We start from the raw sequence: 15,259 nt of genomic DNA, 5'->3' as shown, positions 1-15,259 counted from the left end.
AAATTGAAAAAAAAATGAATATTTTCAAAAAATTTTTTTTTTCTCAAATTCTGGCCCGAATTTGGAAAAACGCTGAAATAGGTGTCCAATGAAATTGTCCATGGATTATGTGTACAAATTTTCCAAACGATATCTGGTCAATTTTTTGAGTTATGAACTTTTTGTCGAATAAATAGAAAAAAAAATGAATATTTTCAAAAATTATTTTTTTTCTCAAATTCTGGCACGAATTTGGAAAAACGCTGAAATAGGTGTCCAACGGAATTGTCCATTGATTATGTGTACAAATTTTCAAAATGATATCTGGTCAATTTTTTGAGTTATGAACTTTTTGTCAAATAAATAGAAAAAAAAAAATTAATATTTTTGAAAATTTTTTTTTTCTCAAATTCATGTACGAATTTCGAAAAACGCTGAAATAGGTGTCCAACGAAATTGTCCATAGATCATGTGTACAAATTTTCAAAATGATATCTGGTCAATTTTTTGAGTTATGAATTTTTTGTCGAATAAATAGAAAAAGAAAATCAATATTTTTGAAAAATATATTTTTTTTCAAATTCCTGTACGAATTTCGAAAAACGCTGAAATAGGTGTCCAACGAAATTGTCCATAGATCATGTGTACAAATTTTCAAAATGATATCTGGTCAATTTTTTGAGTTATGAATTTTTTGTCGAATAAATAGAAAAAGAAAATCAATATTTTTGAAAAATATATTTTTTTTCAAATTCCTGTACGAATTTCGAAAAACGCTGAAATAGGTGTCCACTGAAATTGTCCATGGATCATGTGTACGAATTTTCAAAATGATATCTGGTCAATTTTTTGAGTTATGAATTTTTTGTGAAATAAATAGAAAAAAAAATCAATATTTTCAAAAAATATTTTTTTTCTGAAACTCTTGTACGAATTTGGAAAAACGCTGAAATAGGTGTCCAAAGGAATTGTCCATTGATTATGTGTACAAATTTTCAAAACGATATCTGGTCAATTTTTTGAGTTATGAACTTTTTGTCGAATAAATAGAAAAAAAAAATGAATATTTTCAAAAAATATTTTTTTTCTCAAATTCTGGCACGAATTTGGAAAAACGCTGAAATAGGTGTCCAATGAAATTGTCCATGGATTATGTGTACAAATTTTCAAAACGATATCTGGTCAATTTTTTGAGTTATGAACTTTTTGTCGAATAAATAGAAAAAAAAATGAATATTTTCAAAAATTATTTTTTTCTCAAATTCTGGCACGAATTTGGAAAAACGCTGAAATAGGTGTCCAACGGAATTGTCCATTGATTATGTGTACAAATTTTCAAAATGATATCTAGTCAATTTTTTGAGTTATGAACTTTTTGTCGAATAAATAGAAAAAAAAAATGAATATTTTCAAAAAATATTTTTTTTCTCAAATTCTGGCACGAATTTGGAAAAACGCTGAAATAGGTGTCCAATGAAATTGTCCATGGATTATGTGTACAAATTTTCAAAACGATATCTGGTCAATTTTTTGAGTTATGAACTTTTTGTCGAATAAATAGAAAAAAAAATGAATATTTTCAAAAATTATTTTTTTTCTCAAATTCTGGCACGAATTTGGAAAAAACGCTGAAATAGGTGTCCAACGGAATTGTCCATGGATTATGTGTACAAATTTTCAAAACGATATCTGGTCAATTTTTTGAGTTATGAACTTTTTGTCGAATAAATAGAAAAAAAAAATGAATATTTTCAAAAAATATTTTTTTTCTCAAATTCTGGCACGAATTGGAAAAACGCTGAAATAGGTGTCCAATGAAATTGTCCATGGATTATGTGTACAAATTTTCAAAACGATATCTGGTCAATTTTTTGAGTTATGAACTTTTTGTCGAATAAATAGAAAAAAAAATGAATATTTTCAAAAATTATTTTTTTTCTCAAATTCTGGCACGAATTTGGAAAAATGCTGAAATAGGTGTCCAACGGAATTGTCCATTGATTATGTGTACAAATTTTCAAAATGATATCTAGTCAATTTTTTGAGTTATGAATTTTTTGTCGAATAAATTGAAAAAAAAATGAATATTTTCAAAAAATATTTTTTTTCTCAAATTCTGGCCCGAATTTGGAAAAACGCTGAAATAGGTGTCCAATGAAATTGTCCATGGATTATGTGTACAAATTTTCCAAACGATATCTGGTCAATTTTTTGAGTTATGAACTTTTTGTCGAATAAATAGAAAAAAAAATGAATATTTTCAAAAAATATTTTTTTTCTCAAATTCTGGCACGAATTTGGAAAAACGCTGAAATAGGTGTCCAACGGAATTGTCCATTGATTATGTGTACAAATTTTCAAAATGATATCTGGTCAATTTTTTGAGTTATGAACTTTTTGTCAAATAAATAGAAAAAAAAAAATTAATATTTTTGAAAATTTTTTTTTTCTCAAATTTATGTACGAATTTCGAAAAACGCTGAAATAGGTGTCCAACGAAATTGTCCATAGATCATGTGTACAAATTTTCAAAATGATATCTGGTCAATTTTTTGAGTTATGAATTTTTTGTCGAATAAATAGAAAAAGAAAATCAATATTTTTGAAAAATATATTTTTTTTCAAATTCCTGTACGAATTTCGAAAAACGCTGAAATAGGTGTCCACTGAAATTGTCCATGGATCATGTGTACGAATTTTCAAAATGATATCTGGTCAATTTTTTGAGTTATGAATTTTTTGTGAAATAAATAGAAAAAAAAATCAATATTTTCAAAAAATATTTTTTTTCTGAAACTCTTGTACGAATTTGGAAAAACGCTGAAATAGGTGTCCAAAGGAATTGTCCATTGATTATGTGTACAAATTTTCAAAACGATATCTGGTCAATTTTTTGAGTTATGAACTTTTTGTCGAATAAATAGAAAAAAAAAATGAATATTTTCAAAAAATATTTTTTTTCTCAAATTCTGGCACGAATTTGGAAAAACGCTGAAATAGGTGTCCAATGAAATTGTCCATGGATTATGTGTACAAATTTTCAAAACGATATCTGGTCAATTTTTTGAGTTATGAACTTTTTGTCGAATAAATAGAAAAAAAAAATGAATATTTTCAAAAAATATTTTTTTTCTCAAATTCTGGCACGAATTTGGAAAAACGCTGAAATAGGTGTCCAATGAAATTGTCCATGGATTATGTGTACAAATTTTCAAAACGATATCTGGTCAATTTTTTGAGTTATGAACTTTTTGTCGAATAAATAGAAAAAAAAAATGAATATTTTCAAAAAATATTTTTTTTCTCAAATTCTGGCACGAATTTGAAAAAACGCTGAAATAGGTGTCCAATGAAATTGTCCATGGACTATGTGTACAAATTTTCAAAACGATATCTCGTCAATTTTTTGAGTTATGAACTTTTTGTCGAATAAATAGAAAAAAAAAATGAATATTTTCAAAAATTATTTTTTTTTCTCAAATTCTGGCACGAATTTGGAAAAACGCTGAAATAGGTGTCCAACGGAATTGTCCATTGATTATGTGTACAAATTTTCAAAATGATATCTAGTCAATTTTTTGAGTTATGAATTTTTTGTCGAATAAATTGAAAAAAAAATGAATATTTTCAAAAAATATTTTTTTTCTCAAATTCTGGCCCGAATTTGGAAAAAACGCTGAAATAGGTGTCCAATGAAATTGTCCATGGATTATGTGTACAAATTTTCCAAACGATATCTGGTCAATTTTTTGAGTTATGAACTTTTTGTCGAATAAATAGAAAAAAAAATGAATATTTTCAAAAAATATTTTTTTTCTCAAATTCTGGCACGAATTTGGAAAAACGCTGAAATAGGTGTCCAACGGAATTGTCCATTGATTACGTGTACAAATTTTCAAAATGATATCTGGTCAATTTTTTGAGTTATGAACTTTTTGTCAAATAAATAGAAAAAAAAAATTAATATTTTTGAAAATTTTTTTTTTCTCAAATTCATGTACGAATTTCGAAAAACGCTGAAATAGGTGTCCAACGAAATTGTCCATAGATCATGTGTACAAATTTTCAAAATGATATCTGGTCAATTTTTTGAGTTATGAATTTTTTGTCGAATAAATAGAAAAAGAAAATCAATATTTTTGAAAAATATATTTTTTTTTCAAATTCCTGTACGAATTTCGAAAAACGCTGAAATAGGTGTCCACTGAAATTGTCCATGGATCATGTGTACGAATTTTCAAAATGATATCTGGTCAATTTTTTGAGTTATGAATTTTTTGTGAAATAAATAGAAAAAAAAATCAATATTTTCAAAAAATATTTTTTTTCTGAAACTCTTGTACGAATTTGGAAAAACGCTGAAATAGGTGTCCAAAGGAATTGTCCATTGATTATGTGTACAAATTTTCAAAATGATATCTGGTCAATTTTTTGAGTTATGAATTTTTTGTCGAATAAATAGAAAAAGAAAATCAATATTTTCAAAAAATATTTTTTTTCTGAAACTCTTGTACGAATTTGGAAAAACGCTGAAATAGGTGTCCAAAGGAATTGTCCATTGATTATGTGTACAAATTTTCAAAATGATATCTGGTCAATTTTTTGAGTTATGAATTTTTTGTGAAATAAATAGAAAAAAAAATCAATATTTTCAAAAAATATTTTTTTTTCTGAAATTCTTGTACGAATTTGGAAAAACGCTGAAATAGGTGTCGAATGAAATTGTCCATTGATTATGTGTACAAATTTTCAAAATGATATCTCGTCAATTTTTTGAGTTATCAACTTTTTGTCGAATAAATACAAAAAAAAAATGAATATTTTCAAAAAATATTTTTTTTCTCAAATTCTTGTACGAATTTGAAAAAACGCTGAAATAGGTGTCCAACGAAATTGTCCATGGAAAACAAATTCATCAACTGCCTGGACAAACATTAATAATTGGTCTATTTCCTAAGAATTCCTCGAAAATTTGCTTCAGACAGTCGAAAAAAGTGAATTAAACTGCCTGGACAATTTCAGGGATATTTCCTCACTTCCAGCCCAAAAACATGTAATAATACATCTATTTCTAAGGGTTTTTTTAACATATATATTGCTCTCTCTCCTTCTGACCTTTTTTTCTCCTTCTCTCACACGTGCTTACCTCTCCATGTGCAGAAATAACGCTGCTATACTTAAACCCACTCTCACCGATTTCCTCCAAAGTAACCGGCTGTTTGGTCAAAGCGGCGGTAGAGGGATCGATGTAATTTTGCAATTTTACCACGTCCTCAGCTATGGAGTCTTTTAACGAGTAAACCAACTGATCCCAGTAACTTCTATTGTGCGACTCCAAGTCCGATCTTAGTCTGGACAAGCAGATCGTGAAACAGCCCAGTTTTTCTTCGGTACTAAAAAAAATGGGGAGAAATAGTAATTCTAGAAGACATCCAGATAGGAATGAAACCTTTAATAATGCCAAAGTTTCCACCTATATGAGATCATCTTCAGAGCCAAACAAGAATCTTAAAATATGTCCTTCATTTCAAGTGGATATAGTTAAATGAAGGATTGTTAAAAAAAAACACTGTAATAAGCACCCTGAGGTTAATTGTTTTTGTCTTGAAGAACCCCTGAAGCAGAAACATGTAAGTGCTCATACAAGTTTCCTTAACAATCATGTCCTTAAAGGTAGTTGACTATTAGTTAATGATTGAAAATCCTTTGCCTTAATAGAAGGGCAGAAACTTTGACACTTAATACCTGGGTAATTTAGCGATTTCTTGGCCGAAAGTCTTGGAAGCCCTAAAATGTAAGTCCCAATGTTGCCACGTGGTCAATTTCTTCGGATCCAGAGGGTCTAACTGTAGCCAGGACTTCCAGTGGTTGGCCACGTCATCCAGTTGCTTGAACAGGTCGTTCTTCTTCTTGGATACGTGTGCCAAAATGTCTTCATTCCTGAAAGTCACAGGGAATTTATTAGGGACTAGTCAAGTGACTTTTTTTTAGGCAATTGACTTCAGTATTGGTATTTTTCAAGAAATTAAGATAATATTTCTCATATTGCCTGGGTATCAGATGAGTAAAAGTCATTTCTCTTCCAGGCAATCTTTAATTATAATTCATCTTTCGTCATCTTTCTTCTTCCAGGCAGTTGAGGTAAATTCTTATTGACACATCTCGTGAGAGTACGTTTTTGACAAATTCCAAAAACCGAAAGTGTGTTCATAATTTCCACACAACAAAAAGCAATTTTTCTGTTCTACTATATGAAAGAAATGAGAAATTCCCTCAAGTCTCTGGAAAATACGAAAAGTGTCTTCAATTACCTAGACAAAGAAGGAGTTTCTTCAATTGTCTTGTAGAAGGGAAAAATGACTTCGATTGCCTGGAAGATATTGAAAACGACTTTAAGTCTTCGACGTGACTTCTGCTGCTTGAAAATAATGAGAAACGACTTCAACTGCCTGGAAGAAGCAAGAAATTATCTTCACTGTCTGGAAGAACGTTAAATGACCAATTTCTTGAAAAATTTGACCCTACAATTATTGCTTGGAAAATGCAAAAACTGACCTCAATATCCGGGACAATATGAAAAATTACTTTTACTCTTAGGAAGAAACGAGACATTGCTTCAAGTCTTTGGAATGCAAAATGTATTCTATTGCCTGGAAAAAATATTCCCTTCTATTGAATAAATTTCTTGTATCCTACCCTTTTTCCAGAAACTAAAACATTGTTCCCAAAAGCTTCCCAGGAAATGATATTCTGACGGAGAACTCCCAAGAATTTTTCAAGAAGAGGTAGAATTGAGTACTAAAGCACTCAAACAGGGATATTTTCCCCAGAGTATTTTTTAGGAGTTTAGACCCTTTGTACACCTTCCTTTGTTCCTGGAGATTTCATTAATTGTTGAATAGAAGTCCATATTTTGTAAGAGAATATATAGATTTCAAAATGGGGAAGTCTTTATCTCCAAGAAAAAATGCATGTAGGCCATATAGTTAAGTGTATTACGCGTTTCGGCCATCATCAGATACAGAACATCACAAAAAAACATTAATTAATTAATTGATATGCACAAACTTATCGATGATCTTGATATAACATAGTATATTGTTCATCCATGTTCTGGAGGTTCTTGATTAAAGAAAAAGAAGGCGTACAAAAACTAATTTTTCCTTCCAGGCACTCCAGGGAATTTATTAGAGACTGGAAGTAATCTCTTATTTTTTCCAGGCCACTGAGTTCAGTATTGATATTTTTCAAGCAATTGAGATCATTTATCTTTCTTCTTCCAGGGAACTGAAGTTAGTTCAACACTTTTTCCAGATAGTTGAGGTAATTTCTTGCTGTTTACAGGCAATTGAAAACGACTCCTCAAATTTTCTAATGACCTGAAGTGTTTTCATAATTTCCAAGCAATTAAGGTCATTTTTCTGTTCTACTGTTTAAAAGAAATGAAAAATGATCTCAAGCCTCTGGAAATTATGAAAAGTGTCTTCAATTACCTGGAAAAATAATAAAGTTATTTAATTGCCTTGTAGAAAAGAAAAATAGCTTCGATCACCTGGAAAATATTGAAAACGACTTAAAGTCTTGGAAAGAGACAAGGCATGTCTTCAGCTGCTCGAAAACAACGAGAAATAATTTCAATTGTTCCAAAAATATGAGAAATATGCAAATATTCTGAATATTCCTGAGAAATATGAAAGATTTCTCTCAATTGCCTGGAAGAAATATTCCCTTTTACCAAGAGGCAGTTGAAATAACTCAAACTTTTTGTATATTATAAACTAAGGAATTTTTCTTAAAAGCTTCCAGGAATTGATATTCAATATTGACAGGGAAAATTCATCCTAGGTATATTCATGAAAAAAAAGGTTTTTACATCTGAGTAATGAATTTTTAGGTGCCATTGAATATTTGTGGAGAATAGACTACCACAGATTTTTAGACCCTTTATATACCCCCTTTTAACTGCAAATTAAATGAATTAATAAACACAAACCTTTCGATGATCTTCGAATAAATATCGGCCGCATTATCCGAGATTCCCTTAAACGTTTTCGGTATGTTCAGGTACTTTTTCAGCTGTTGCTCGTACATTTGCTCCAACGTCTGCTTATTAGGAGAGAAATCCAATTCGGAATTTCTATAAACCAAATCGACCCGAATTTCCTCTAGGCTTAGGTGCAACGAGTTCAAGTTTTTCGCGAACTCTCTCTCGAGAACTTCACAGATTTTGATGTCCACCTCGGATTTCCATTGCTGCAGGTTTTTATAACCCTTGTTCTCCACGTTCGCGATGATGGTTCTTATATTTTTAATTGTTTCGGTCCATCGCGGTAGGTCCTTTAGTAAACTGACGTTTTCAAGTTCTTTTATCTAAAAATATTGATAAAACTGAAATTAATTAAAAGTTTTAATTATGTTTTTCCTATACAGCATAGAAATAGATACGTCATAAATAGATTTCTTTCAAAGAGTCGCTTGGAAGTGACGATGAAACGGAAGATTTTTTTGCAAATCAAGAGTAGCATGCTTGGCCATAAAATGCATGCATCTAAATTTAAAATTGTCTGCAGGCAGCAGCACGAAAAAAGAATGAACGAGAAGAAATTGTGTGGTGGTATTACACATTTTTAAGTAATAAAAAGTTCTATTAATATTTTGTACTATTTATCATCCGGTTTTATATTAAATTTGTACTAAAAAAGCCTTTATGCGTGCATCACTAAGAAATTTCTAAATTTAAATTTGGCAGCAAAATTATGGGAATTGGAGCAATTTCGCGGTAATGCCTCTGGCCACGCGCAAGAGGTTTTTGGTACAAACTTTCATTAACATCAACATTATCCCATTAAAATAAACCGTTACCTTTTCAATGATTTCCACATAATACCCGGTCAACAAATTATTACTCTGAGACAATTTTTCCACCGTTTTCCTAAGGGTGTCCACGTATTTCTCCACGTGTTTCTCCTCGCCCCAAGAGACCACCTCCTGTTCTTGAACCAGTTTGGACAGTTCCAAGGCACTGGTCAACATTAACGGTTTTTGGCACGGGATCATCCTGTTCCCTATTGTATTATGAAAATTCGCAATCTAAAACAAATAAAAAGTTGTCAATTTTCCTTAAAAAGACTATAGTATTAGCATTATACATACAGGGGTTTCAAAGCCGAGTCATTTATTTTAACTGCTTGTAGAACTCATCATGCTGTAAAAGGATCTAATTTTCAACATAGATTTTCATTAAATATTTGGGCTACTTTTGGGGACCCTACTTTTTTCCACCTCGACTGACCGGTGAAATTTATTTAGGTGTTTTTCTGAATATGTGACAAAATTTGTAATTTCTACATGATGGGGCTTCACCACATTTTAGACGAGAAGTTCATAAACATCTAAATAATGAGTTTCCGAATGGATGGACCCATTTCTTGGCCTCCTCCCTACCCAGATTTAAGGCCTGGCGATTTTTGTCTGTCGGGCTATTTGAAAGAGTTGGTGTATCATGATGGAGCAGTAAATACTCCCGAAGAACTTCAACAGCTCATTGAAAATTCTTGTGATTTAATCGTGGACTTATAAAGAGTTATGGATTAGCCGAACAAGATTGTGTTTTAATCGACAACACTTTGGAATAATTTTTGTGAAGGCGGTAATCATTTAACTTAATAAAGATTTTTTTTTTAAATATTTTTTCATAATGTGAAATAGCTCTCTTATTATGCAACTTTAGATAGGTTATTTTTGCTATATTAGCTTCTTGTGAGGGGTTCTACAGGGTGTTAAAATAAAGGACTCAACTTTGGAAACACCCTGTATAATAACATACCGAGGGAACGATAGTCGATTACCTGTTCAAGGGTTTTAGCGAACTTCATAAACTTTTTGGCATGCTCCGAGGTTTCTTCTACGAGGGACGGTATGTGATACCCCATGGCTCGCAACTGTCTCACTTCGGCGATAAGGGTGATTAGTCTCGCGGAATAATTCACTTTCATCAGCTTGTCACGCGAAAATTGAATTACCGGATCTGTTTCCTTTAAGCTGAAACGAAACAGTTATAAGTACAAAGTAAAATTATTAATAACCAAAACTCTTTATTTCATTCTCTCCCATTTTAATCTCCTCCCAAAAAATGCTAACATGCTAACATTAGCGAAACACACGTCGAAAATAAAATAAAATAAAAGTTTTGTAGAGTAGTAAAACTGTTTTGTGAGTGTCACACTAAAACTTCCAACCATAGGAGTATTAAGTACACGGTGACAATAAAAGGCCAGAAATCTAAGTAATAGCTGGAAATATATTGCTGTCTTCATTGACCTTGCACAGGCATTTGATAGTATAAAATCACGATGTATGCGCAGTACAAAGGTTATTATTATAAGAGAACACTATCTTAGATTAAACAGAGCACTGTGAGTGATCCAGAGAGATTAAATAAACTAAAGGAGTGTCATTATGAGGTACGTATTGTCTGGAATAAGATAATTATTTATTTCCGATGACTATCATACCTTTCAAGAAGATTTATATACTCGAAATACAAAAAATCTAAAAATGAACATCGATAAATGCCAAGTACCTTCTTTCACATAAAAAACTAATCCAATTCTTTTTAAGTACTGTTATCAATCTTATTTTTTATATATTTATCGTAATTTTTTTGAATTTATTCCAGGCAATTGAAAACCAAATGAGTTTATTCGCCTGGAACAGCAAATTTTTTTATTTATTCCAGGCTAATCAGGAGCAAAATGACTTTAATTGCCTGCCATTTTTTTTTATTCGGCTTTGAAGTTGAAGTTGACCTGCAAGATGATTTTTAGAGACTACTGCATTAAAACTCCAATATTTCCAAAACTACTTGAACTTGACTACTACTTACTTGAACTGGTTTGGACTTGAAATCATATTAGTGAAGAATGGTTTTTTAATCATATGCTTTACGTTTCATTAAAATCCGTTAAGTTGTGGTTTTGAAATTAATGTTCACTTGAAAGAATGAGGCAAGTACAAAAAAACTATCTCCAGGCCGTAATAATAATTTTGTCCAAGCATTTGAAATAATGTTTTGATTAATTCTAGACCGATTAAGGTATTGTTTACTTATTCCAGCCATTTTAACCCACTTTTCAAGGGCATTTAAAGTGTATTTGAAATGAATTCAATATTTTATGATATTAAATTCATTTCCGAGCAATTGAATAGATTTCTGATATATTATAGACATTTGGAGAAATGTCTTATTAACTCCAGGCCATTTGGTGATGTTTCCTGTTTCAACTGCCTTAGTGACGTAAGTCAATACATTTAACTACGTGGAATTAAAAACAGATGGCTCCTAATACCTAGACCTGTAAGTGGAAAATAGCCCCAACTGCCTGGAATTGACGAACGATTCCAAATTCCAGGAAGAATTAAGAAATGAATTCTATTGCTTGGAAATTGTACGAACTGGCTACTTCAAATATTGAACCCATTCTCTTATTATTTCTACGCAATTGAAGCAATTTCCTATTTATGTTTTGAATATGCACTCTTACGCACCGCGCACATAAGTGGAAGAAACCTTCAACTACCCTGTTTTCCCCTCATCAATATTGTTATAACTGTTGTATTCTTAAGGGAGATTTTTCGGATATCTGGAAAAAAGCTATTATCAAGCCAATAGTAAAAAATAGCGACCCAAAAAAAGAAACAGATATTAGGCCAATAAGTATTCTGCCAGTACTATCGAAAATAATAGAGCGATTTTTTTCCTTATTTCAGGCATTTCAGAACCAAAAAAGAGTTTTTTTTTTACTTATTCCGATTTATGGAGATTATTAGAGAAACCGCATGACTCGAGTTTAGCCGACAAATTGTCATGATACAATTTATCAAAGGACGATCAACGAAAGATTGACATGTAATTAAAATTCTACGAATAATCGTATGAAAAAAAGTTCAAATGCCTTAAAAACACGGTATGTAATTGAATTGGAATGCCTGGAAAAAATGCAATTTTTTTCCAGGAATTTGAAATAATTTTTCATATTTTCCTGGCAGTTAACATTTTAAAAAAAAAATTTCCAGGAATAGCAAACATTTTCTTTAAGCTTTTTTTTGAATTTGAGTATTTTTTCAGGTTTTCTAGGTATTTTGGGTAAATTTTTCCTTTGTCCAGGAATTTTTCCTGGTTTCCTGGCATTCGAATTTTTTCCTTTTTTTACGGATCTTCTTGAAATTAAAATTTATCTTTCTTTCCTTGCAGGAATACACAAAAATTAATTTCAACTGCCTGGAAGAGGGAAAACAGGGAATTCCCATAAATATAAATTTATTCCAGGCAGTTGAGGACCAAAATAACTTAAATTTCTGGGAAGAAACACGTTTTTTTTATTTATTCCATGAATTTGAGGATCAAAATGAGTTTAGTTAACTGGAAATGAACATTTATAGGGTCTACCAATAGAAGTGATAGAAGTTTAGTGGGCCATGTACGCAAAATGGTATGTGTCAAAACCCGGATCAAGCGTCAGTTGTGTTAAGTATACTTTGACATTTCATCATGAATCGTTTAAGTCAAGAGCAACGTATAGCTATCGTGAAAAGGTATTACGAAAATGCGCAATCGGTTAGAGCCTGTTATCGTGCTCTTGGAGAAGATTTTGGCCATCGTGGACGGCCTTCTGAACTTGCAATAAGGCGCACAATTAGTAAGTTTGAACGGGAGGACACTCTTCTGGATAATAAGCCACCAACGCGACAAAAAAGTGCAAGGCCGCTGCAAGAGAAAGTGTTGACGCGAATAACAATGTGTCTGTTTTGCGCCGTCCTCAACAATTAGGCATTTCGCCAATGTCTCTGTGGCGCATTTTGAAGAAAGACTTAGGCCTACATCCATATAAGATGGTTCTAACTCAAGAATTGAAACCTGCTGACCATGGTTTGCGAAGAACGTTTACCGACTGGGCCCTGTTGCAGTTGGAACAAAATGCCGACTTTTGGGAAACAAATCATCTTTTCAGATGAAGCCCATTTTTGTCTTAGTGGCGTTGTCAATACGCAAAATTGCCGCTTCTGGTGTCAGAACAATCCCCAGAAATCAGTACAGGTGCCATTACACCCGTTAAAAGTGACTGTGTGGTGTGGTTTGCATGTCGGTGGAATTATCGGTCAATACTTTTTTGAGGATGCAGGGGGGCGTACTGTGACAGTCAACGGAGAGCGCTACCGCGACATGATAACAAACTTTCTTTGGCCTGCATTGGTTTCAACAGGACGGAGCAACATCACACACCGCCCGAGCCACAATTAATTTATTAAGAGAGCGCTTTGAAGATCGAATAATTTCGCGACAGGGCAATATCAACTGGCCACCAAGGTCCTGTGATCTTACTCCCTTGGACTTTTTTCTTTAAGGATATGTGAAGTCGAAGGTGTATTCTAACAATTCTCAAACCCCAATGAGTTGAAAGAATTCAGCCCAACTTGTTAAAAAGAGTGATTGAAAATTGGGTTCATCGTCTAAACGTCTGCCGCCGTAGCCGAGGTGGACATCTTAATGATATTTTGTTTAAAACATAATGTTACATAATAAACTACAACATGAAACATCAATCATAGAAATTAACCAATTCGTTTTTATTTTTTAGCAATTTAAACTTATATCATTCTTATTGGTAAACCCTATATTTATTTATTCCAGGCAATTGAGGACAAAATGTTGGTCACCTGCTTAAGAGGAAATAAATAACTATCAACTGCCTGAAAAAAAAACAAAATTTGATTTATTCCAGGCAGTTGAGACTTAAAATGAGTTCAACCAGCTCATAAACATCAAATACGATAAAGTGGAAAAAAATTAAAAAGACACCGATTCAGTTAAATTTATAATTTTAATTTCCCTAAACATACACTAATATAGCAATGAACTAATAATTGAAAAGACATTTCGATTTACTTCTTCTTGAAGATGAACGTAGATATTCGAAACATCTCGGGTAGTTACACTTATAACATCCAAAGATCAAAAAACAAACACTTGCTGCCTCAACCTTAGAATGTTTGCCCAATAACTTTTGATCTGCTTAAGCTAAATATTAAAATCAACTTTATTTTATTTTAACTATTAAATAAAGTACTCCCTCCCACATAAGATGATTAAATATATACGGGTCCGGTAAACTCAAACCTTGCGTGCGGACATCCCAGTAACAAGTTAAAAAGAGAAGGGCAGCGTTTCTTTTGCAAAAGTTTATAAGCTTTTCACACTAGCAAAATGTTAAAGAAAAAAAAACGCCTCTCCTAGTAACCGATTTTTTCTTTAAATCACCCCTCAGTATATAAAAAGCAATTTATTACCTCAACTTATTGCTGTTAATATCAGCAACAATATCCGAACTCCACGCGTCAAACAGCTCGGTATGCTGACTTTTAAGCTCGTCAAGCACACCCATAGTAAACTCTCTGGTCGCGACATAACCCTCCAGATCGTCCAGCAACTTTTCCACAACCAAAAGTACTTCGTTCGCTTTAGCTTCCAGTTGACGCACGTGAATAATTTCTCGTATGGTTTCCGAGGTTTCTTGTCTCGTTGCTATTTTCGTTATTTCCAGGTTGGATTGGTTCTGGATTTGGCCGATGTACTCGCTCAAGGATTTTAATAGAAACTGACGTTCCGCTTTTAAGGTTTCCTTTAGGACTGGACGGTTTATTAGTTCGGAGTATCGAGTGAATTCGTAGAGGAGCTAAAAGGTGAAAATGGTATAATTGTAAGGGTTTTAAAGGCACAAGTTTAATATTTGAGATTAAGAAGAATACATTTGATGCAGTTGAAGTTTTGCTAAATAATGGGGGTCATTTTCGTTTCTTTGTGGTCTGTAATGTTGTCCCTTTGTCTAGCAGGAATGTTCTATTTTTCGTTGGACAGTTCCAGTCTTTTTGCCAGGTGTTTCATGTCGTTTATTACGGTTTCCTGACAGTTAGGGGTCACTTTCAGCTTATGCTCTATTTTTCCTTGTTTAAGCATGAAATTGTTGAATTTATAGGTGTGAGCGGTTGTTTTTTTATATATTCAGCCTGTTTGACCCGATAATTCCAGGCGTTTGGGGTCTGAAGAGTGACACTTTATTGAAATCCCATAGGTTAAACTATATTTGCCGTTTATGTGCTTATCTTTTATATCTTTATTGACATTTATCTGATAGTTTAAAGTAGTTTTACATGTCTTCCAGGCCCCTGGAATAATTTTCCACGTTTAAACCAGGCTTTTAATGTAAACTCTCACGAGATGTGT

At 32.2% G+C, this 15,259-nt stretch overlaps 1 protein-coding gene across 1 annotated transcript in view; it reads right to left on the bottom strand.

Moving 5' to 3' along the window:
- The window catches only part of LOC126744755 (cytoplasmic dynein 2 heavy chain 1-like), a 42,126-nt gene that overhangs the window by 13,497 nt on the left and 13,370 nt on the right, over positions 1 to 15,259 (bottom strand). Inside the window, exons 9-14 of the mRNA XM_050452309.1 lie at positions 14,326 to 14,711; positions 9,828 to 10,020; positions 8,842 to 9,069; positions 7,973 to 8,349; positions 5,725 to 5,919; positions 5,126 to 5,372 (exon numbers count right to left, since the gene is read on the bottom strand). Of these exons, the coding sequence (XP_050308266.1) occupies positions 5,126 to 5,372; positions 5,725 to 5,919; positions 7,973 to 8,349; positions 8,842 to 9,069; positions 9,828 to 10,020; positions 14,326 to 14,711 (1,626 nt within the window). The remainder of the gene's footprint in view (positions 1 to 5,125; positions 5,373 to 5,724; positions 5,920 to 7,972; positions 8,350 to 8,841; positions 9,070 to 9,827; positions 10,021 to 14,325; positions 14,712 to 15,259) is intronic.

The sequence above is a fragment of the Anthonomus grandis genome, chromosome 14, assembly GCF_022605725.1.
Source record: "Anthonomus grandis grandis chromosome 14, icAntGran1.3, whole genome shotgun sequence".
NCBI classification, from domain to species: domain Eukaryota; kingdom Metazoa; phylum Arthropoda; class Insecta; order Coleoptera; family Curculionidae; genus Anthonomus; species Anthonomus grandis.
This window is presented reverse-complemented; position numbering and strand designations above follow the sequence as displayed.